Here is a 24,131-nt window from a genome sequence, read left to right on the forward strand (position 1 = left end):
TTTTAGAATTTTCAGATGTGACTTCTTAAGACAACTGCGCATGCGTGTCCAGGTGAAAAAAGGTATATAGCAGGGGTTTAAGCGCAGGTTTTTATTTCAGTGTGGAGGTATCCTACTGGAGGAGGTAGAGTAGCAACAATGGTACTGCCTAAGAGCAAGGAGCTGGTACCACGGAGCGAGAATCGTGTGGGGCTGTTATTGAGCGTATCGTCCAATTATAGCGTCTTGACAGCAGAAACCATGAACTGGGAGTTGTTGCAGAAAAAATACGGTTATATTTTAAGGCGGTTCCTGGAGCGTTATGTACTACCAAAGCAAGGCAACGGAAAAGGGAGGCGGTATGAAGACCGGTTTGGCTTTAGAAGAGGTAAGGATGCCCAGATTTTATATCTTGCCTTGGGTTTCTCTTCTTTATTTTTATTTTGTGACCATGTTTCTACAAGTCCCAACTAAATCTTCAAAGGAAAAACAAAAACATTCAAATTTTAAATCTTAAACTCGAACAGCAACCTGTTTGGGGGTCTTAACCCCTTCTCAAAAAATAAGATTTCTTATGATATAATCAAAGTAAATAACAAAAACACAAACGGATGAAAAGCTACTACCTTTTATTCTGCTTTATTCAGATAAAATAAAGCAGGGCATGTGCACCTTGCTTGGAAAGTATCACTTAAAAAAGCTTCTCAGTTTGAAAAAACAAAACAAAACTTACACAAGATTTGCTTTAAATGTTTTGATGTCTCACAGCACAATTAAGCATTAAGAAACTTTGATCTTTTTTATTTGGTGTAACAAGTATTTAGTATATACTCTGTTTACAGACAGAAACTTTATTAATCCCACACTGGAGACGTTCAGGCGTCGAATGAATGAGAAAATGAATTGAAGATATAATAGAAAAATGAATGAATACAAGGGTAATTTGTACAGTGTAAAAATGCTATTATACTTATTGATGCTATATTGTTTAAGCTGTATTTAATTTTAACTCACAAACAAAGAAATTTAGAGTATAACTAGTAAAAACAACTGCTTGCATCTGCGGTAGCCTACGGTGTATTTTGCCACTTGTAACCGACGCATGCGCATATCCAAACCGTCAGCAGCATCGGCAGCGGCGGTAGCTCAGTTCAGGTCAGCCCAGTCAGCAGTCGTCCACGCGTCTATCTATACTCCCGTTTCTTAAATTTAGCCACTTTCAAGCTTCGAGATACCGCCCCCAATTTCAGCGTCGGTACGGAGCCGCCAGGCCGGGACAGAGACGGAGAGAGAGGCCTCGGCCATGGAAGCGCTCGGACCCGGTAAGGATTTTTAAGAAAGCGAGAGCGGAGCGAGGAGCTGTGAGCGCGAGCCGTGTGTGGGGCGCGTGTGCGCAAATGCGTCGCTTCACTGGGGGCCGTGGCTGCAGCGAGGCCTCGCTGTGACGGGAAAACAAGCCGAGGCCCAAGCCCGTGTTTGTGTACGTACTCGTAGTACGTTAATTACATCGAACCAAGGGGGGCTCCTTTTCCTGTTAGTACCGGAGGGGGTTGTTTTTATCCACTCTCCCGCCGTGTCCGAGGGTTATATTTATGTCAGGCACGCTCTACTCGTCGTGTCGGGGCTGGCATTGTGTGAGTGGGGATTTAACTGGGACCTTCCTTCCTTCCGCGTCGTGCTGTGTTTACGTTGTTTGGTTTCGCTGTGTTTATTCGGCGTTTCACGCCTTTACGACCCGATTTCTTCAAAGGGACTGCGCGTTTGCGTCGAAATACGGCGGAATGTAACGTGTTTTTGCAAAATCCCCCTCTCAGTTAAATCATATAAATCTGCCTGCATCGCCATCAGGAGCAGGCAAGCTCGTCTCTTACACCCCCCTCCCCGCCCGTCCAAGATGACAGCGATGGTTTGGGAAGACAAAATGAATGCCAACAAAACACGTTTACTCTGCAGATGTGGTGATTTTTGTGGGTTTTTTTTTAATGTGAGGTGGTCATCTGTTTGCGCGCCTCTCCTTGGGCAGCAGCCATGCGCCCGTGAGAGCACAGCAGGGATGGATGGCGCTCTTATCGATCAGATCTGCAGGCCAGCTCCATTATAGTCTCCTATATGATAACAAAGGCACGTATTTTGATGCAATAAAGGCATGCAGTGGGAAGTCAAATCATGCACCTGTGCGGTCATCAGTCCAATATGCAGTGTTATTGTCACAAAGCTGCAAAATATGTTTAGGTCATATTCCCCCCCACCCCACTGGAGACATTGTGTTCTTTTTTTGTGTGTGGGAAACGCGCCTTTTCATAAACGAAGCATCTTGCAACAGAAAAGTCTTCATGCGACAGCATTGACATGGATTATTATTATTTATTTATTGACTTTCTAAATGACCACACATCTCCCCTGCAAGAATCAGAAGAAAGGTAGTGGCATTAGGAAGCACTAGATGTGTTATTTAAACAGGAAATGTGCTCCTGCAGAAAATGTTAAATGGATGCAAGAAGCTGTGAGGGTCCAGGCTTATTGGGGACAATGCATCCTATCTATCCTTCAGGGGTGTGTTTGGATCATTGTTGCACATAATGAAATGAAATAATGACTCAAAGTAATCAGCATTTATTATTATACATTAGTGATTACTTATTGTGCCTGCTGTGTGTACTTTGCTACAGCTAGTATTTAGGTTGTGGAGTTTGAATTGACATTTTCTATCAAAGCCTTTGTTTACACGTTCATAGATGCAGACGTAACAATGAGATTTTTTGTGATGAATATAAATATGATCTGTGAACACTGCTCTAGAATTTCTCTTTTTGGCATGTTTGTAAAGCTTTGCTGCCCTTTTCAAAGGCAGTGCTTAATCTTTATTAATATTGAATTATTAATAATAATATAATATTAATATAATGCAAACTGGCCATGGTGCAGGTGTGAAGTGAATGCATAATGGTGATGATGTTGAAGTAACTGTAAATCTGAATGGATTAGAAATAAGTTGGACTCTTTTTCAAAATTTCTATACATGCTTAATATCTAATCGCATTCTTTTCTTTATGACCAAAATAAACGCAAAGCTTTAATATTGTGACGGCCTTAGTTGCAGTTTTTAACTCTTCTAAATTACAGTTACAGTAATGTCTTGTAGCCCAGTCTGTGTGTCTGCTGTCTCCCGTTTAGTCGTGCTTCAACAATACTCTTGTTCAGTGGTGGGGATGTCTTCAAACACAGGAAAGATGTAAAGCAGACGGTCAACTGTCTGTTCTTAGAGGTGTGAAATGCAGCAGTGAGTGGCCTATTCAGTGACAGAATTCTGAATTGGGTTGTTGTTGTCTCGAAATTGTGGTGGAGTCACACAACATGATGAATATGCAGAGATGAGTGAAAAGACAAAAGCCTGGAGGACACTGAGTGAAACTGAGAGGAAGTGTAGTAATTTTGAAGTATAAGATCCCATTTGGAAAATGCATTAATTCGTAATGGTAAACATGGTCAATAAGACATCCTGTGTTACATTTAAAATCATCTAAGTCAGCTCGCCTGATTCTTCTGCACATCTCTGCACTGATGTGTGGATATTTCTACATTGTGAATGGTCACTAAGCCTTTCTTAATGTATCTCCTCTTTCTCCTGTTCGGCATAGTACCTTAATCCGGGTGATTTTCAGGTGTGGGCGTCAGTGTACTCCCTGTTCGGTGCTCTTAGTCTCTGACTCATCGCAGGGCCAAGCCATCATCCTCGTGCTTAGCTTTAAGCCCAGCTGTCTATGCTCCACTGTGGTTACCAGGGACATGCATAGCATTAGTAGGCTCTACAGTGCATTAGTAGGAAACCCTACTCAGAAAGTGTGAGTACACTGCACACGATCTAATGGTTTGTCTAAATTAGATCAGTGAAGAGTTGGGGGTGGGGTGTTACAGTAAGATAGGCAGGCGGAAATCTTTGTACCATGTTTATGGTCAGTTTGGATTTAAGCTTTGAAAAGGAAGGCTTGTTTGCCTTTAGTGCATCTGTCATTTTGTGTGTAAGGGGGGAAAGTTAATTTCACTTCCTCTGTGACTCAAAGTAGATGCAACTCTGTCTCATTTGGAGCAGAAGCACAAATTATGGAGGAAGCTCGCTGTAAATGTGAGAGCTGCTATTTATATGGTATTCAGCACTGTTTAAGTACTTCATTAATGTTCTGTTTGAAAAAATGAATTAAAAGACCTGTGCAGATTGTCACTGCTGTGTTGTGTTAGTGCAGCTGACAGGTTTGCTAAAATATGTAGGCTCTGTATTAAATATTGTTTTGGTTTTTTTTTGTCTTTTTATTGAAACTGTGCCTCGTAGCTCCATAGTGTAGTGGTTTACATATTTGCCAGACAAGAGAGAGATACCCCAGTGTGATCCCAGGAGGAAAGATGGATCCCGTCGGGGTTGTGTCAGGATGGGCGTCTGGTGTAAAAACTGCCAAATCAAACATTTGGAGCTGCCCACTGTGGTGACCCCTTGTGAATAAAGGAGCAGTTGAAAGTGCTGTTACTGAGAATGAGCTTGTGACATTCACAAAAAACAAGACCATGTTTACTCAGAAGTTCTTTAAATTGAAATGCGTTATCCACATGTGTGGCTTAAGTTTTGTATAATGTTCAGTCACCTGGATTGTCATCCAATACTCTTGTTTTTTGTTTTGCCTGTCCAGTTTGGTCCTTTTGCCATCAGAATTATTGTCTAAAGGCAAAGAAAGATGCCCAACGGATTTACTTTAGGATTGTCATCCAATACTAACTTAATTATTTATGTTTAACTTTAAAAGTAGATCTCTATTTTGCTTGCCTGTGGCAGCAAAGCCAGCAGTTACACTCAGATTTGCTATAAGTCGTTAGTTATTGGATTACAAGTACTTGGAAGAGAGCTGAGCTTTAGACAGTTGGTCAGACAAAACTATCAGTTTCTATCTCGTGCTGGGTGCTTTTCATATTTTACAATTTAAAGTTCATGTTGGGTCAAGTTGGGGGGGGGGGGGGGGGTGTTAGTGGAGAGAAGAGTGCTTGTGGAGGAAGGATGACTTTAGGCATTTCACATTGAGACACATTTCTAAGTGTAGTAATGTAGCAGCTGAGGAGGCTAAATATAGGCACAGCTCTGTTTTTGGTGGAAGAGGAAGCCCTCAAAGTTGCTGTGCATCATGTCTATACTGAAAACACTTTCTGCTACTTTCACACTGTGGGCTGAAAACAAAAGAAATCTGTGTGCAAAGGTATCTGTGCGTATGCACAAAGGTAGACAGAATAGAAGTTGTTTTTTGCAGTTGATTGCAGGTCGTCTGTTAGCTGTATAGACACAAAGTGGGATTGTTATAAGAGTGGATTATTCATGCAGATGGCTGAATGCAGAAATTTAGTCAATGCTAAGCCTGCACTAAAATAATTTGGCGAATGGGCCCATTTTCTATTGCTATGTTTGTTATAATGTATCATTATTACTTGTTGCATTATAGGAATTATTGTACATGCCTTACAATGTCTTTGGGTTGGCTGTAGCTTAGGTGTTAGAGCAGGTCATCTGCCAATTGGAAGGTTGTTGGTTCGATCCCTCCAGTCTGCATGCCAAATGTCCTTGGGCAAAATGCTAACCCAAGTTGCTCTCTAATGTGTCCATCGGACAGTGACTGTGTGTAATTGTTAGAAAGCATTTATATAGAGCATAGAGTTTTTGGGTTAGTCGAAGTAGAAAAGTGCTATATAAGATCCACCAAATCCATTTTTACTTACGCCAAGTCATTCATATTTTTCTGTTTTAAATTACAAAAGTTGTACTTTATTACATTGGTTTGACTTTAGAATATATATGCATCAACAAATCTGAAAAGTTGGAGCTGGAGCTGCCAAATGATAGTATAAGGCAGCAATGAATAAAAGTACCTCAATGAGGACTATTCCTTCCCTAGTAAAACACAGCTGCATCAAAGGTGTTGGTTTTGCAGAACTGAAGGATCAAGTGTGACAAAATCCCACGTTGGAGACAAAATGTTACATAAGCAAATTATCCTGCCTGTAAGTTGTGACATACACCAACACAAATGATTAGTACAACATATGCAGAGACGTGTAGCTTCAAGCATAATGTGGAACATTTGGTATGCGTTTTGTTGCTATCGGTAACAAGGCCAGTAGGACAAATTTAAATGACTCATCGGAGTATTTCCAGATCGTGGCAGAGAAAAGCAGACGCGCAACAAATGGCTTCTTACTTGAGCACGTATCGTCAAACATAATGTTTCATAAGAACTAATGGCTTGTTCATGTGATGGAGGAGGAGTGGGTAGAATAGAGGAGGGAGGAGGAGGGTGATCTGGGGCACGCAGGCTAGATGAGGGCATGTTGGGAAGCGTGTTTTTAGGAAGCGATGGGGAGGGTCTCAGTTGTCTGTGCTCTCACGCTTCAGTTGTTAACTGGAGCGTGTGGGTGCACGGAGTTTAGGAGGACCCCCGCAGTCCCTTAGCTGTCAGTTGACAAAAGCATTAGGCAACATTTGGTGCTACCAGCACTTATTATATTTACACATAAATATATATATATTTCCTTTTAAGTACTTAAATTTTGTGCATGCTTTAGTTTGGCTAAAGCATTCAAAAGCTTTTTTTCCCTCCTGTAGAGAGTTGTATTAGGATATTTGATTTTTGAGCCTTTTAGGCGCTCTTGTGCCAAGTAATGCTTGGCTAGCCATATCAGCTGATGATTTGGACAGAATAAGCACCACATTCCCTCCTTCCTCCCGTGTTGATGCAAATCAGTAGTGTTGATATTTGAGAGATGAATCATTATCGGGTTCACTGTAACAAGAAGCTTGAGGTCTTGTGTACATATATGTGCATATATTGTGTTCCTCGGTACTTGCGGCTTTTATGATTAAAATTGAGGCTCATGTACTAGCGTAAATTGTGTATATGTACATTTCTGTGCGTATGGGAGTTGGATGCGGACTGTAACGGTAATCCCAGACTGTCCGCATGGCACCCCTCCATATGGTCCCACTGCTGTTTGTCTGAGAAGAGCGCTGTCTTTGTCTCGGCGTAAAGGGTGGGCACCCTGTGTGTCTGGGTGGAGCAGTGGGCGGGTTGAAGGATAATTGGAGGTCATTGTTTCGCCAGCCCCTTGTTGACCCATGTAGGTCAGGGGCCAGAGTTACGGATCAATCAAAGCATGCATGTGCCCTTCAGGGTTCGAGACCATTTTAGTGCATTCAAGCAGGTGTCACTAATGAGAGTTTCCAATGAGCTTGGCGTTGCGCGGTGCACATTCATCCATCAGACATGACATTTAATGGCAAGCTAAACAAGCAACATAAATGTGCTTTATGCGAAGTTTAAAATGAGAATTGTCTCAAATGTGGACGTTAGGGAATCAATTTATTGTTATTGTTGTGTTGCAAATTATTGCTCTTTTCCTTTCAGGCCCGCCCGCCCCTACCTCTCTGTTTCAGCCTCCACGGCGTCCCGGCCTTGGCACGGTGGGGAAACCCATCCGGCTCCTTGCCAACCACTTCCAGGTGCAGATTCCCAAGATTGATGTCTATCACTATGATATTGAGATCAAGCCTGAGAAACGACCACGAAGGGTTAACAGGTAAAGATTCATGAAGATACTGATCGTTTTGATCTGTTGCTTTTGCAACCAGACTGCCTAAATGTCTCTGAATGTTGATTATGTGCCCTGACTATCCTGTTGGACCTCGCTTCTGTAGGGAGGTGGTGGATACCATGGTCCGGCATTTCAAGATGCAGATTTTTGGTGACCGACAGCCTGGCTATGATGGGAAGAGGAACATGTACACAGCACATCCACTGCCAATAGGGAGGGACAGGGTTGGTATTTCAGGCACATAAACTGTCAGCTCTAATACACCATAAAGGGATAAGATTTGTATTTAATGGCATACCTCAGTGATTGTAGATCATATTTTAAGAAGGAAATGGCAGGCGTATTAAATGGGTTACTGGCTCAGCTTAAGGAGGTAGACTACATAATTGAGTGAAAGGTTTCCAACTGGATTTCTAGGAAAGTCTGGAACAGGAATGCGATCTGTGCTGGTCTGAGGGGTCTTTTAGATAGGACCTCTAATAGAAAATGCAGTATGCAGGCATTCATATTTCATCGACTATGTAATTTAAGCTGACAAAAAAGCCCGATGATGAAAATTTATGTTTAAAGGAAACAATAAATTTCACTCCAATAATTTAATCTATGTTTGTATCTGGCCAGTATATGTGGAAATGAGATCTCAGTAATACAAAGTGGGTTACTAATATCTGCATGACCAGTTAAAAAAGTGTTTTGGTGCCATTTTTATGACTTACTGACATTTCATTTGCTTTATTTTGGTAACTTTAAGTCCTTTCCTTCAGTTTTTGTCTGGTTTATACCCCTTGATTCTTCATTGTGACTCTAGCTCATCTATTTGTAATCCGAAAAATGATTACATTCTTTGTTTTGCATTTCTGGGTTTTTTGATCACGCCTTGTCACACATTCTACAACCAATGTGCCTTCGCTGAGCTTTTGTTTTCATCATTCTTGGCCCTCTTCTGCCCTCAGGTGGATCTGGAGGTCACCCTACCTGGTGAGGGGAAAGATCAGACGTTCAAGGTGTCCTTGCAGTGGGTTTCTGTGGTGAGTCTTCAGATGCTGCTGGAAGCCCTGTCGGGTCACCTTAACGAGGTGCCAGAGGACTCCGTTCAGGCTCTGGATGTCATCACAAGGCATCTGCCTTCCATGAGGTACGGCTTTTCACCCATGACTTACAAACGCATCACCAGCTTATTCACGTCTTTTCTGCAGTGTTGTTGATGTAATCTAATGTCAGAATAATGGCTTAAATTTTCCCTGAAAGCTGTTATAACTTAGTAATGTAAACACAGATGTATTTAGAAGAGAAGGACTTAAACATATCAAGAATTCATTGTACTACGAATATCCAGATCAATAGAGCAGTTATTAGCATGCTCATATGCCCACTTTTGTCTTTCAGACTAATGCGTCTGGATTTTTTTTTTTTTTAAATTGCATGTTTTAAAAATGTACCTTAATGGTTAAGTGAACATCTGGTTTGTTAATAAATGCTAAAATAATTGGATAATATTAAACCTAAAATTTGTTTTTCGGTTACACAGGTACACTCCAGTGGGGCGATCGTTTTTCTCTCCTCCGGAGGGTTACTACCATCCTCTTGGTGGAGGCAGGGAGGTGTGGTTTGGTTTCCATCAGTCTGTCCGTCCTGCCATGTGGAACATGATGCTCAACATCGATGGTACAAACAGATTTTTCTGCAGCTATGATTTGAAATTTTATTGATTTGAAAACATCTAAAATGAGATTTTTATGTGATGTAAGGATGCTCACTGGCCACCCAGTTAACTGCCAATTGAAGCAAATATCTAACTGGCCAATCTTGACAGCATATCACTGCAGTTAGGCATGTACACATGGTCAAGAGTACCTCCTTGAAGTTCAGTGTCTGAATGGAGAAAAGTGACAAGCATGAGTGAACATGGCATGGTTATTGGTGCCTGACGGGTTGATCTGAGTATTTCTGAAACTGCTCATCTACTGTGATGTTCCCACACAACCATCTCTAGTTTTACAGCAAATGGTCTGAAAGAGAAAATATCCAGCGAATGGCAGTTCTCTGGGTGAAAATGTCTTGTTGATACCAGAGGTAAAAGGAAAATTGCCAGACTACTTTGAGCTGAGGAAGGCAACAGTAACTCAAATAACCACTTGTTATCAAACAAGAGCAGGAAGTGCACTTCAAAGTTTGAAGCTGATGGGCTAGAGCAGCCAAAAAAACCACACCGTGCCACTCTTGTCAGCTGAGAGCAGGAAACTGAGGCTGCAGTTCACACAGGTTCGCTGAAGCTGTACAAAAGATTGGAAAAATGTTGCTTTGATCAATCATTCTTAATTTCTGCCGTGACAGTTGAATGATAGAGTTCGAATCTTGCATTAAACTGATTTCTTGAAAATGACAATGAGTTGACTGTACTCAAATGGCCTCAGTTAGTGGGTCTCAGTCCAATCCCAATAGAAAGATGTGATGCAGTGACAAATTGCAACTGTGCAATGCTATCATGTCACTATGGATGAAAATGCTGCAGGAATATTTCCAGCACCTTGTTGAATCTTTTCCACCAAGAATTAACAGTTCTGAATTAAAAACGGGGTCCACCACAGTACTAGCAAGATGTGCCTAATGAAATAAGCAAGTGCTTACAACTAGAATACATTTTTGCATATTTCTTACAGTGTCATGACTCCCATTAGACTAGAAACACTGACTTTCTTTAGTAAAAACTTGTAAAGAAATGATTGGGCGGAAACAGTCGTAAGTATTACAATGCAATTCATATGAAGTTTCAGTATGTTAGCAAAGCATCATAATATATTATATTGCTTTATAAGATGCATTACAAATCATGTTGTGTTTATAATATGAATCTGAAAAGGTAAATAAAGGTAGATAATTAAGGGTAAAAGTGAAAGGTGCCCTAAACAGAAGTATCTCCATTGAACTTTTGCACCTGTAAAGTCCTGCTCAAGGTATTGGTTCACAGAAGCACACAAGGCTGTTACGTGTTTGGTCTTGAAATAGCAAAGTTGACAAAGAAATTTCTGTCAGGTCCAGATTTTTAATTGGTTTGTTCATCTTGGCTTTTCTGTATTGACTGCTATTCACATTTTTCCTCAGTTACTGATTTATAAAACCAGTTGAATAACTTTCTTTTTTTTTTTTTTCTTCCCTTAACAGTATCAGCTACTGCTTTCTACCGTGCTCAGCCTGTGATCGAGTTCATGTGCGAGGTGCTTGATATACAAAACATCAATGAACAGACCAAACCACTGACTGACTCACAACGTGTCAAGTTCACCAAGGAAATAAGAGGTGAGCACTCACAACCACCAACTGAATTAAGAGCTTAGAATCTGCCAGACCGGGGAGGTCAGTGACACACATTATCACGTTATGAATGACTTTAGACTCTTTAACTCTTCCGCACTCCATAAAAAGTTACAAAGAAATCCACTCTGGTAACTGGGTCATGCAGTCCTGCTATATCTAAATCAACTGGCGGAAATCAAAGTACTTTCTCTTTAAGCAAAAATACAGAAACATTTCTTTGACCAGTTTTGATCTTTCTTTAGCCTCACATGTTGTAACTGGTAGTTGCACAACAAAGAGTAGAAGCTGCTGACATGTTTTTGTTGAAATTCAGAACCAGATAGTTAAACTTGAAATTAAACTTTTTTGTTTTTTTGTTCTTCACTTCTCTAGCCTCTGTGGGGCTTGTATAAGCACACTTTTCTGTCTAAAGAAAAGGCATAGCTAGCTGGAGTGTCAGCATTGATATTATGGCCTCAAAAAAACCAGACTGCTAAACCTGCTAAAGGCAAACACAGTAATGTGTTTTAAATTTTATTTTAATTTTTTTATCCAGACATTGCAATTATTCTTGGTGTGTTGTTAAACAGGTTTGAAAGTTGAGGTCACACACTGTGGTCAGATGAAGAGGAAGTATCGAGTTTGCAATGTCACGCGCCGACCTGCCAGCCATCAGACGTAAGTAGCAATCCTGCACTCATCAGCAAAGGCACTGTAGTAAAGTGTACCAAAGTCATACCCTTAAGTGTTGTAAATGTAGAATTAAACTAGGCAAACATTTTCTTATTTATTCATACTCACGGAGACTTCAATGTGGCTTGCACACATTTTCCATTTATGCACAGGTTCCCCTTACAGCTTGAGAACGGCCAGGCCATGGAGTGCACAGTAGCTCAGTATTTCAAGCAGAAGTACAATCTACAGCTCAAGTATCCACACTTACCCTGTTTGCAAGTAGGACAGGAACAGAAGCACACCTACCTTCCCCTAGAGGTGAGGAAACCCCCCTTTTTTTTTTTTTTTTTTTTTTTTTTTTGGAGGGGGGGAGATGGAAAATGTTCTCACGCAGTATACCTTTAATAACAAGTTGTGACATTTTTTCCTTTTCAGATTGCCCACTGCTGCTCCTCTTATCTGATTTTTGTTTAATTAATGAAATGCCCATTCCTCCTCCTGCAGGTCTGTAACATAGTAGCAGGCCAGCGCTGTATCAAGAAACTGACCGACAACCAGACATCAACCATGATTAAAGCTACAGCTCGTTCAGCCCCCGACAGACAGGAAGAGATCAGCAGATTGGTGAGAGTTGGTTCCCTGTTTGAGGAGGCATTGGGGGCTGGATCATCATGCTGTATTTTTAATTGTTTGCTTAGTTATAGCAACTGCTTCAAACCCAACCATGTCTAAAGGAAAATTAGAAATTTGAGTGTCTGACTTGAGTGTATTTATTTAAAAGGGACAATGAACACAGTTGTCATTGTCAGTATGCTAGATTTATCTGTACATTTTCAAATGCCAGTCCCTGGCAGGTTGATTGTATTGTGATTCCTGTGAACTTGTCTTCCTTTCCCTTTCTAAGGTCAAAAGTAACAGCATGGTCGGGGGCCCCGACCCTTACCTGAAGGAATTTGGCATTGTTGTGCATAATGACATGACAGAGGTGACAGGGCGTGTCCTCCCAGCGCCCATGCTACAGTATGGGGGCCGGGTGAGTACAGACACAGGGAGGGACTGTGGCAGGGTGAGTACTGGGCAGGGGACTGCATTCTCAGGGCGCAAGCCCGTTGGGAATGCACAGGGTGGGCGTGGGATGGGGCTTCAGAGTGAATGCTGTGACATGGGGATGTTCCAGGTTTGCAGAGGTTTTACAGCTAAGGATTGAGATGCTTATAATCTTGTAAATGCAGTTAAATTAAAATATCCAAAGTGATTAATGACTTGAGTACATGCTGAATAGTATACCCATTACATATACATTAAACTGGAAGTATAGGTGATACAGCAGTTGGCTTTAACATATGCACACTTGTAAGACCTGGACCTTTCCCATGTTATAATCCTGTGGTGCATCTCAGATGTCTATCAAGTGTCTCCTTTTGCATATTCTTCCCCTCATTAAGACAGCTTCAGGATGTAAAGATCTAAATGATATTGCATTGACTGCTTTCTGTAAGTGGAAGAAATGAGATGAGGAGCCTGTGGACCACTGAGATACGCCCACTGAATTTCAAATCAGCCATTTGAGGATCTAAAGTTGAGAAGCCTAAAGTCAGTTTTTAGTGTCACGAAGGTGGCTCTTCTGACCTGGCTAGACTTGGCTAGAAGCATTTAGTTTTGGTTTTAAATGTTCATTTTGTCATCTTTTTGCTGTATCCTGTAACTGATTGTTTCCTGGAGGAACACAGTGTATATAAGCAACTGAAGCAGAATTTATGGTTCAGCAGGGAGAGCATGTTCACAGACCGCGGGCGGTCTGGGGATGGCCCATCTGCCTGCAGAGGGCTCTGTGTATGGAAGCAGTTTACAAAGTATGTGGTACAGCCGGTCTGCGGGCCACTCTTGCTTGTGCTGTTGTTGGTCCGTCAGCCAGTAGTGGAGAAGAGCGAAGTTACAACATACAAACTGCTAAAGTGAAACGGAGTGTTAAACATGAAGTTTCCACTGCAGCCACTGTCAGTACTCTTCATGCTTTGTCTTTAAAAAAAGTACAGCATGAATATAGAGCAAAATGTTGTTTTGCGGTTTTTCCCAGTGAACTCCGCTGTCGCTCACTTCTCTATTCCGGCTCACTTGTCAAGCAGTCTGCATTGGCAGTGGCATACAGCATCTGCTTCCAGCGACGTGCAGTTGAATTTTGGAGAACTGCATGGGAGCCCATCTGCAGTGAGTGAAAGCCCCTCTCCCCCGCTGTACGAGTGGTAACGTCTACACAGACGGACATATTTGCTCGACCATAAATTATGCTTTAAGTTGTGCCTTAACCAACACCACTGAATGAATCTGTTCCATTAGCTGCTATTGGAGTAGTTAAAATAATCAGCCACATTTGCAGGCTGTTAATCACAGAACATTCAGCTGTTTCAATTTCACTTTGATTTCACAAATCAAAGTGATTTTTCCACTTTTTTTTGTAAGAAGGCTGAGACAGTCAAATGTGACTGTTTAGATGTATGCATGTTAAAGTTTCTGAACTCTAATGTGCAGCTGCCTTTTTAGAAGTAAATGGCTGCAGTAACAATGCACTGAGTGGTTAAAATAATCAACTTGAGGTTATACATTTTAGCACTCTGTGCACTTGTGGTGATCACATCACAAGGTTAGCAGTTTTCTCCCGCATTACTGTCATGTGTAGCAAGTGTGTCATTTCACTTATTTCTTTTGTTCTTTATAGATTTCAGACAGTGCTTCAGCTGATCCACTTTGTGCAGAGGAAGAGTCAAATGACCCATCAAACGACCCCTTTTATGTGAGGCGCAAAAACCCTGAGTTAACAAAGTTGATACCCACCGTCGGGATATTTGTTATCTCTGACTGGTGTTTTAGGTTGTGTCAAGTCAGCTAATGCAATGAAAGCCTGGATATGTTCAATTTGTTTACCGCTCTGTTAGGATCTGTGATGCTAGATGGCATCACTTGCATCTACCTAGCTAAAATAAGGAATTTAATAAATAGCAATAAGTTATTCGCCTTCGATATCTTGACTATTGCCTGGTAAAGCATGTGAGGCTGAATTGGGATTCAAGGATTGTGTGTAAAGGTGGGGGGTAATGGAAATGCTGCCAACCGGAAGACGATAAGACTCTTATCCATGCAGGAATAAAGTAAAATTAGTCTTCACTTCCACTGTTTGTGCCTGTGGAGTGAATGTGAATCTATTTTTCATATGAAAATTAGAAGGTTAATATAAATACTACAGGGGCTGGATTAAAACTCCCCACTCACTGGCAGTGTGCAATGATTCTGCTAAGATAAGATTAAATTTTAATGATCCCTGTGGGGAAATATTGGCTTGGTCTTTGGCCAGCTTTCTCGTAGAGTTCTCTGGTGCCTTTTTTACTTTTTTTTTTTTTTTTTTTTTTTTTTTTTTTTGGTAAGGGGCATATTCTCATTTGGGAGGGGGGTACCAGTGCCAAGCTTAAATCCACTTCTGACTGCCTCAGCTATACATTGCGTCATAAACACAAGATCCTGAAAGAACACTGAATGATTTGGCCATTTGCCTGCTGGGATATTGAGTCTAATCAGCTTCTAGCATAAGTGCCCTTAATGCATACAGAAAGCTTTTTTCCAATTTCTGTGATCACTTTGTATGAATGAAATGCGCACATTTCATTCTATTCAATGTGATATAATCGTGCCGCCTTTTTTCTGTGTAATATGCGCTGAAGTTTTTATTAGTCTGAACAACCTGTAAATATGTATTTTTATCTTCTTTTTTTTTTTTTTTTTTATAAATACATTTTTCAGGTTGTGTTGAAAAGAGATGGAGAACCACTAAACTTTTGGCATTCGACTGAAGTTCCATGTGGCCACTCAGTTTGAAGAACAAAGCTCCTAATGGCCTTTGGCAAATCTTATTAACTTAATTGAAAGCTTCCCTTTGAATTTCCATTCGCAACCCAACTGAAACTGGAAGTGCTCGGTGTCTCTTTAAGTGGATGCAATACTCATTATACTCATATTACTCATTAGGGACCCCTGACATGAAACGATATAAGAAAACCGGTTATTTCTTGGCAATTTAAAAAGAATCAAAAGTTCAGATTTTTTTTTTTTTTTTAAATCTATTTTTTTTTTTTTTTTTGCGCGCAATACGTTTACGTGACTGACCAAATTGGCACTAGCCTTTGAGGGACCAAGTCATTATTTTTGGCAGCAGGGTAACAATCTACCTCGGAAAACACCCCCCACACCACAACTATGGACTCACCCAGCCCTGGTGACTTCAAGGCAAACCTAGATACTGCTAGCTTTAATTGGTGAATCAACTTGTTGAACTTGTACTCAGAATTGGCAGCAAACCAACTGATGTTGTTACAGTTGTAGCCACATTAAGTTAAACTCATTAAATTTGTCAGTAATTTGCATGTCACAGCTCAACAGCATGATATCTTTAGAAATGGTTAACTAGTCTGTACTACAGTGTCTCAACATTTGCCTTTAACACATTGAGCTTTAGCATAACAGAAGGAAGATATTTAACTATGTATCTGTACTTGACCACTGTTTCAACAGCCCCATCATCTGTCAGAGGCAGCAAGGATGGACCCAGACCAATTTGGATGGGCATCCTACTCCCATCTAAACTGACAGTTTCCCAGATTTTAGCTAAAAGTGAACCATTACAGAGTGAATATGTTGCAAATAATGACTTTCTGTCTGTTTCAAATTCATTTAGGATAAAATGCAAGCAGCTGTGGCAGACTTACTAAATGTAGAGGTAAAGCGTATCCCACCACACCCACTGCCCCAAACACTTGGTTGAAGAGTAGGTATACTTCAGTCGGCCAGGACTTTGTTCGGTTGACTGCAGCCTTCAAAACTGAGACTTTTTTTTTTTTTTTTCTTACACAAGTCTGGTGATGCCAAAATAAATGTCATGTGTTAACACTTTTTTTTTTCTTTTTTTTTTTTTTTTTCTTTTTTCTTTTTTTTTTTTCCCCCCTCTCTATAAGCAATGGTAAAACTGGTATTGAGGTATCAAAAATTTAAGCCTTTTAACACGTGTACAGTGTTCCTAGCCAATGTACAGTGTTTACAGGCATGTTCAGCTGTGTGTTAACCCTCTGAGGTCAAAGGATGTGGATAAAGAAAATTAAGGGAACACTTTGAAAATCTTAAATTTGATCTAGCTAACCCCTTAAAGGGAATAAATTCTATTTTTCACTGACTGTTACGTCCTCATGTTCTCAACAACTTACGCAGTGAAAGATTTTTGCTCCGAAATGTAATTTGAGTGCCAATGTGTAATTTTGAAGTGTTCCCTTATTTTTTTGAGTGGTCAGTGTGCATATAACTCTAACCCTATCTCATTTTTACATTTTTGGATTAAAAAAAATGTTTTCACATGTTTTGGCAACCAGTGGACAAAATTCTCATACACACAAACTTTTTTACACATTTTTACAAAACAAAGTCTTTTTTTTTTTCTTTTTTTTTTTTTTTTCTCCCTCTTCAACATAGGGTTAGGGTTAACCTTAAGGATAATTGGACTTCAGAGGGTTAATGCTTTGTTTGCTTGTAATTGTTGCAGCTTTTGTATTGGCTCATCCAACTGCAGGGTTGACTAAGAGTGTAGGGGCTCTCTCCGCAGAATAAAACAGTGGCAACGCCCAATCAGGGCGTGTGGGACATGAGGGGCAAGCAGTTCTACGCTGGCATAGAGATCAAGGTCTGGGCTGTGGCCTGCTTCGCTCCACAAAAACAATGTCGTGAGGACCTGCTCAAGTAAGCTTTTAACAGCTGTTAGATATTTCTTTAAAATGTTGCACCAACATTTACGCTTATATTAAACACTCAGTGTTACAGTGAAATGTCTGGGTTTAATTCTGTGCACAAATATGAAACATGTTCTGTAAATGAGAAATCTCTTTTAATACAATGAGAACTCTCTTTTAATACTCCCAACTCTTTAGACTAAGCTGCTCAACTGCTGTACGCCACAGTTTTAACACCTGAGTGTGTGTGAGATCAGGTTAAAGCTCTCTCCTGCTAATGATTTGTGTTTGATCATACATCCTAACTGATTTATAATAAACTCTTGGGTTTTAACAGGAGCTTCACTGACCAGCTGCGAAAAATTTCAAAGGATGCTGGGATGCCCATTCAAGGCCAGCCTTGTTTCTGTAAATATGCCCAAGGAGCTGATAGCGTGGAGCCCATGTTTAAACACCTTAAGATGTCTTACGTTGGTCTGCAGCTGATTGTGGTCATCCTTCCTGGCAAAACACCGGTCTACGGTAAGAAACTTTTCTTCATTTTAATTTTCTTCTTTCTTATATGGATTAAACAATATTGTGACTGTAATCTTGGTCATGTTGGTTGTCTTGTGCAGCTGAGGTAAAGCGCGTGGGAGACACCCTCCTCGGTATGGCCACTCAGTGCGTGCAAGTGAAGAACGTGGTGAAGACTTCCCCTCAGACCCTCTCAAACCTCTGCCTCAAGATTAACGCCAAGCTAGGAGGCATCAACAATGTCTTGGTGCCTCATCAGAGGTCAGAAGGAATTCTAATTTGGTCAGAGATGCAATTTCTTCTCTTGAATGGTGAAGATTGTTTAAATGTTCTCTGGAAATGAAATCTTCCTTGGTATTCATGTGGGACAGAAAGACTTTCTTTTTTTTTTAATTTATTTTTTTTTTTTTAAGCAAACATGTGAGGGTTATTAATTATACTGTTATGTTACAGTATTAGTGCTTTTTATGCAGTATGAAATTAAAAATGAAGCATACTCGTATTTGTTTGTGGGGTTTTTTTTTTTTTTTTTTCAGGCCCTCGGTGTTCCAGCAGCCTGTCATCTTCCTGGGTGCTGATGTCACACATCCTCCAGCGGGTGACGGGAAAAAACCGTCCATCGCAGCTGTGGTGGGAAGCATGGATGGCCACCCAAGCCGGTACTGCGCCACGGTGCGAGTCCAGACGTCTCGACAAGACATGTCCCAGGTAACTACAGATGTGCTTGAAACTGACACAGATGGTCTTTATAAAACAGAGGTCTATTGTTTTACCTCAGTATGACCCAGCTCACGTCCATTAAACCAAAGTTTGCTCACTTTTTAATACTTTCCTGTACTAACTCCAGATTTGTTTTGCATCTTCAGGAGCAGCTCTTCAGCCAGGAAGTTATCCAAGACCTTACCAATATGGTCAGAGAACTGCTAATCCAGTTTTACAAGTCAACACGCTTCAAGCCCACACGCATCATCTATTATCGTGGTGGTGTGTCAGAGGGACAAATGAAACAGGTAATACTGGCAGCATGTAGAAATTACAAACCATAAAGTTAACAGAATGATATGTAAAATCAAACACCTTTGAGTTTTGTGTAAATTCATTAAATTATTTTTGGTATTTCAGGTAGCATGGCCCGAGCTGATAGCCATCAGGAAGGCCTGCATCAGTCTGGAGGAGGATTACAGGCCTGGCATTACCTACATTGTGGTCCAGAAACGTCACCATACTCGTCTCTTCTGCTCTGACAAAGCTGAGAGGGTTAGCAGATCACCCAGATGTGTGCATTTAAGAGATATCTATTGGTCAATCTGTTCCCTAAGTCTGACTTTAATTACCCCTTGCAGGTTGGGAAGAGTGGTAACGTTCCAGCTGGCACCACAGTGGACAGCACCATCACACACCCGTCCGAATTTGATTTCTACCTGTGCAGCCATGCTGGGATCCAGGTGAGCTCACATGATAATAAAGGAAAATGAGTGAAATTTGTGTCCAGGTTATTAACTTTTTGCAGTGGAATAGCTTCCAGAGCATTGGGAGGGTGGGCAAAGATTAGAGCAACAAACAGATTTCAGGCAAATCGGTGGTTGTGAGTGAGCTGGAATAGAGCAGGAAGTCATTTCATGAAGTTGTAATGCAATATTGACATTGTTGCATTGCTTTCTCTTTCAGGGAACCAGTCGCCCCTCCCACTACCACGTCTTGTGGGATGACAACTGTTTCACGGCCGATGAACTGCAGCTCCTTACCTACCAGCTGTGCCACACCTATGTTCGCTGCACACGCTCAGTTTCCATCCCAGCCCCAGCCTACTATGCCAGGTTGGTGGCTTTCCGAGCCCGCTACCACCTGGTGGACAAAGACCATGACAGGTAAGGGAGCCTCGTATGTAACTACAACAATGTCATTATCAGATAAAACATAAATGAGTGTTTAAGATGTTTCTAAAACCTTTCAAATTAACCACATTGTTTAAGTTCTAATGTAAAACTTTTTTTTTTATTGGTTTTTAATATAGAAGTCTGTGCATCAACTTTAACCTATTAGTTTAAAACTCTAAAGCACCTAAAAGCTAAATTATTAAATGGCTTTCTAATCGGTGTTGATGGTACAGAAAGGAAAACCGTACTGACACTACTTTTTTGTCTTGCAGCGCCGAAGGCAGCCACGTCTCAGGCCAGAGTAATGGCCGAGACCCCCAGGCATTGGCAAAGGCAGTTCAAATCCACTATGATACCCAGCACACCATGTACTTTGCCTGAACTAGCCTGTCAGCCAGTCCACTTGTGGATCTACCCCATATTTTATTTTCTTTTTTTCTTTTTAAATCCATCTGCCCCATTCCCCGTTTTCCTTCTTCCCTCTCTCCTTGTAGTCTTTTCTTCATACTCACTCTACATTTTCTGAATCTGCACCAAAGCGGCTCGTGGAGGGGGATTCATCTACATCCCAACGTCCAGCAGGCTCTGTTTCATGGAACAATTTCCAACCAGCGTTCCCAATCGAGCCGCCCTTTTAACCAGCAATCCAGCACTGCGAACCCACAGGGGTTTACAATGCACAAAAGAGAAAAACGCGAAAAAACAAAAACAAACCATACACACATCTACGAGTTGAGCCATTATTTTGTGTTTGTTTTTGTTTTTTCTATTTGAATGTCTGTACTCATGTGTTTGTAAGATACACTGAGCGAGAGAGTGGGCAGGCGCAAACTGTGCCCGCACAGCTCTTTAGCTCTCCCAGCTAAGCAGGACTCTTATCTACTTTTACCTCAAAGCCCTTTTGGGCAAAAATCTGTCACAAGGTCTTGGGTTTATCGGGTGGTGGGGAGGGAACTCTACATGAACAGAGATGGAGGGGGGTTGACCTTTTGAGAATGATATCTATATCTATATATATTTTCCTTTTTATGAGCGTGTGTTTTAACTTTTTCTCCTTTTTCGGTCTTTTACAAGCGAGGTGACCTGGGTGTCCATACCCATTGCGACTTTCCTCCCATCTTAGTGAAGAATACGCGTGTGTGTGTGTGTGTGTGTGTGTGTGTGTGTGTGTGTGTGTGCGTGTGTGCGTGCATCTCTGTATATACATTTACTGCTGTATGAGAGTGTTTGTGTGTGTGTGTTTCATGGCAGGCCACTGAATTGTAAAGGGAAATCAAGGAGATAACTGCTGTAAATGCCTCAGATTTGTTGTTTTTTATATTCACACATACAGTACATATAAGCATATATTTACATCTATAGAGCAACTTTGAGACATATGACTTAAACAGGCCTCATAGAGGCACGTGTGGGTATTTGTAGCAGTCCTGGGTCACTTATTAAATGAAATGCTTTATTACATTTAGAGTGGTTGTGTTAGCCTGCTGCTAGCACAGGCTGGATAGGGATTTGCACCTTTGGGAGACGGCTGCTTTCTTGTGCCTCTAAACATCCTTGAATCCCAGAGTCCATTTCAAGTAGTAACTGAAGCCAGGACTGATGTGTAGCAGTAGCAACCATGGTCTGGCCTGTGACTGGTTCAGCATTGGGACCTGTTTAAAAAGCTGAAGGCATTAAACACAGTATGTTTTTATCAGTCTTGCTTTCTGTGTGAAAAGTGGTATCCAATTTTTAAAACTTTTGGGCCTGGTTTTTAAGAAGGGTTATGACACTGCTGGACATTTTTAAATTTGTTTTCAAGGAACCTGGAACCAACTTAATTTTGATTTTTAAGGTCTCCTTTGCTAATGTTGGCCAATTCATTGCACTGACCAGGGATGCTAAGCAGGAACCAGAGGGCACTGTCAATCTCTTACCTTTATGCATTTATACATACGAATCAACAAAGCAGATTTGTAAAAGTTTAATATAAGATGTTTTGTGGTTATCTTAAACTGTTTTAGACCTAGTAGTTTACTGTTGTTGTTCTTGTTGTTGTCACTGTTGTTACTATTGTGATCAAATTTTTAAGGTCTGCAGCGAAGCCAGTTATATAGCTACTAGTGTGATTTCAGGAATAGACTTCAGTTGTTGAGCTGCAGGTTGAGGGGTTGAGTTTTCAGATTGGAATTTATTTCCTTTTTTTTTTTTTTTTTTTTTTTTTTTTTTTTTTTTTTTTTTTTGTGTAGCATTCTGGTGAGAGGTAGTTCTCAGGATGGATGAATTCGCGCCTCTTCTGCAGGTTCTGATGTAACGGTGGCAGACTCTAGTTGTTTTGTAGCAGTCAGACTGGTGTAACAGGTCTGCCATGGTGGTGTACGTCCCGCACCGGGCGTTGGCTGGTTTTGATCCGATAGATGGAGACAATCGGGAAATGTTGTTATGGTAGGCAATGAATTGAATTGTTTTTTTTAAAAAACAATTTTACTCGGCGTGTATGTCAGTTATATCCATCTTACAATTCTCTATTTAACAGTAATTTTTTTTGTGCTTTTTATGCATTTCAACACTGGATTAAATTGACGGTAAATAGAAGCGCTGCCCTTGGGAACCCCCCCCCCCCTTGCCCTCCCTTTTTTAACACGGAAACTAATGGTGACAGACGTACAATTGGCTCCCCCTAATGTTGCTTTTGGATAATAATGTAGGACAGCAGGCTTTGGGGGAAATGTGCACGCCTCATCGAGAGGGACAGCTCAGTGAAAACCCTTTTGTAATAAACCACCCGTAAAGCAGCAGGTTTACTATGAATGAGTTTGAGCTCCGTCTTGATGTGGGCGTGGGCATCAAGTGGAGAAGCAGGAAATGAGTAGCAGAAGGGGGACTGGGGAGGATGTTTTCCAGGCGTTGCTTGCAATAAGTTTTAAATGATGCAGATTAGTTTTTACAGTGTGCAGTTCTGTTAGCAGATTTGATTAAATATTCATCTGGGATCTCCAAGGGGGAATGTTTAAATCACAATATTTGGTCATTAAAATCCAGTCAGATAAAGGCTCACTCCCTGTTTATAAATATTACAAAGCAATATTAACCCAAGTTTTCAAATATGGTTAAAAACAAAGATATAATTCTACTCATTGTGATTGTTGGTCACTCGCTATCAAATCTCTGTATTTTATTTTTTTTAATTTTACTTTTATTCTTTTTGTAAACATGATTTGCTTGTATCAATCAGTGGGAATGTGCATTCGGTGGAGTAGTTGTGTAGGCTTTAGACTCTTTCTTTCAAGTAACAAAATGTAGACTTTGCTCGCCTGCATGCCAGAGTATTGTCCTTTAAAAAAAACAAAACGACAAAAAACAAAAAAACTGAAAACCTTTTTGGAGTCATATTTATTATGAGAGAAAAAAAATATAAACTTCCTTTTTTTGGGGCGGGGTAAATGTTTATCAATTTAGTGGGACTGTTTTAGGCTAGCAATATTTGTCTGTCTCTCTTTAAGATGTATTTTAAAGATTCCTACACAAATGTCAGTAATTTGGGAGGTACAAGCTGTTTTTTGAGGTGAGGGCTTCTGCGCTTTGCGTCGTGTTCCAAATCAAACGAGGTACTTTCTTCAAACGTGGACCCGTTAAAGACCGAACTCCTTTCCTCTGAGCCAGGTTACTGTAGAGAGCATCCATTTCGTCTTCTCGCTCCTGGTTTGTACCTATTGCCACGCCTATTGGTGGGCGCTCTCCTGTTTCCATGGCAACTCCGCTGACCCTTCACAGATATACTTCCTCTTTTGTGTAGAGGTCCCCAAGGCATTGACGGAGCAGGATTACCTCTTTTTAACCTTTTTAAAACAAGATCCATAATTCTTTCTGTGCCCCAATGGAAAGAGCATGAATTATTTTTAAATTCCTCTCACTTTGATATATTATATCTTGACAGATTTGTAATTTGACATTGTGTATTATGTCTTTTTCCCCCTTTTTTTTTTTGTTACCCTTTTTCCCACTTTTTTTTTTTCTTTTTTAGGTTTGTTATAGCTCTGCTTTACTTTTTATTTTTATTTTTTCCTGCTAGTGGTCTCTGAAACTGTGTGATTGTCTAATAGCAATAGAATCACAGAATCTGAGCGATCAGATTCTGGGAATCTGGTGGTTCCGATTCTGTGAATGAACGGAATCCTTTAAGTTGTCAAGGGGCAGGGTTCGTTCTGTCCCTGCCCTCAGAAGGCCATTCACTTGCTGTTATTGCTATTATGTGACATGTTGAATTGGTTTTTGTTGTTTTTGTTCGCCTGCAGGGAATTCTTGTGTTAATGTGCAAAGTAATAAATGGGTATTTCATGCCTATAACATAACTGTGTGCGCTCATCATTGACATTTAGCCTGTAATATTGATTAAAAGGTGGATTTATGCCCACACAGAGCTAGATCT

General features: G+C 40.7%; 1 protein-coding gene across 7 annotated transcripts; it reads left to right on the plus strand.

The window, feature by feature from the left end:
- Positions 1 to 99: 99 nt before the first annotated feature.
- ago4 (argonaute RISC component 4) lies at positions 100 to 24,051 on the plus strand. 7 transcript variants are annotated; one of them, XM_040020093.1, is made up of 20 exons: positions 100 to 367; positions 7,413 to 7,584; positions 7,703 to 7,823; positions 8,553 to 8,734; positions 9,128 to 9,264; positions 10,762 to 10,896; positions 11,484 to 11,571; positions 11,739 to 11,886; positions 12,073 to 12,192; positions 12,473 to 12,601; positions 16,292 to 16,333; positions 17,207 to 17,340; positions 17,668 to 17,852; positions 17,948 to 18,107; positions 18,383 to 18,554; positions 18,713 to 18,856; positions 18,969 to 19,103; positions 19,190 to 19,291; positions 19,515 to 19,714; positions 19,996 to 24,051. In XM_040020093.1, exons 1-20 carry the CDS (start codon positions 139 to 141, stop codon positions 20,102 to 20,104), a joined length of 2,844 nt encoding a protein of 947 aa, XP_039876027.1. In that variant the 5' UTR covers positions 100 to 138; the 3' UTR covers positions 20,105 to 24,051. The 7 variants fall into 7 exon arrangements, with proteins under 7 accessions (XP_039876027.1, XP_039876026.1, XP_039876028.1 ...); XM_040020092.1 differs by lacking the exon at positions 16,292 to 16,333 and having other exon boundaries at positions 12,473 to 12,634; positions 17,192 to 17,340; XM_040020094.1 differs by lacking the exon at positions 16,292 to 16,333 and having other exon boundaries at positions 12,473 to 12,634.
- The last annotated feature ends 80 nt before the right edge of the window (positions 24,052 to 24,131 follow it).

Source organism: Simochromis diagramma, unplaced genomic scaffold, assembly GCF_900408965.1.
Source record: "Simochromis diagramma unplaced genomic scaffold, fSimDia1.1 OVJJ01000753.1, whole genome shotgun sequence".
Lineage (NCBI taxonomy): Eukaryota > Metazoa > Chordata > Actinopteri > Cichliformes > Cichlidae > Simochromis > Simochromis diagramma.

Bases quoted from the DNA above. Each gene is read 5' to 3' on its own strand.
- ago4 (XM_040020092.1), top strand. From the start codon at position 139: ATGGTACTGCCTAAGAGCAAGGAGCTGGTACCACGGAGCGAGAATCGT. The intron at 7,585-7,702 runs GTAAAGATTCAT...TCGCTTCTGTAG, and splicing joins CGACCACGAAGGGTTAACAG to GGAGGTGGTGGATACCATGG. The intron at 11,572-11,738 runs GTAAGTAGCAAT...ATTTATGCACAG, and splicing joins CGACCTGCCAGCCATCAGAC to GTTCCCCTTACAGCTTGAGA.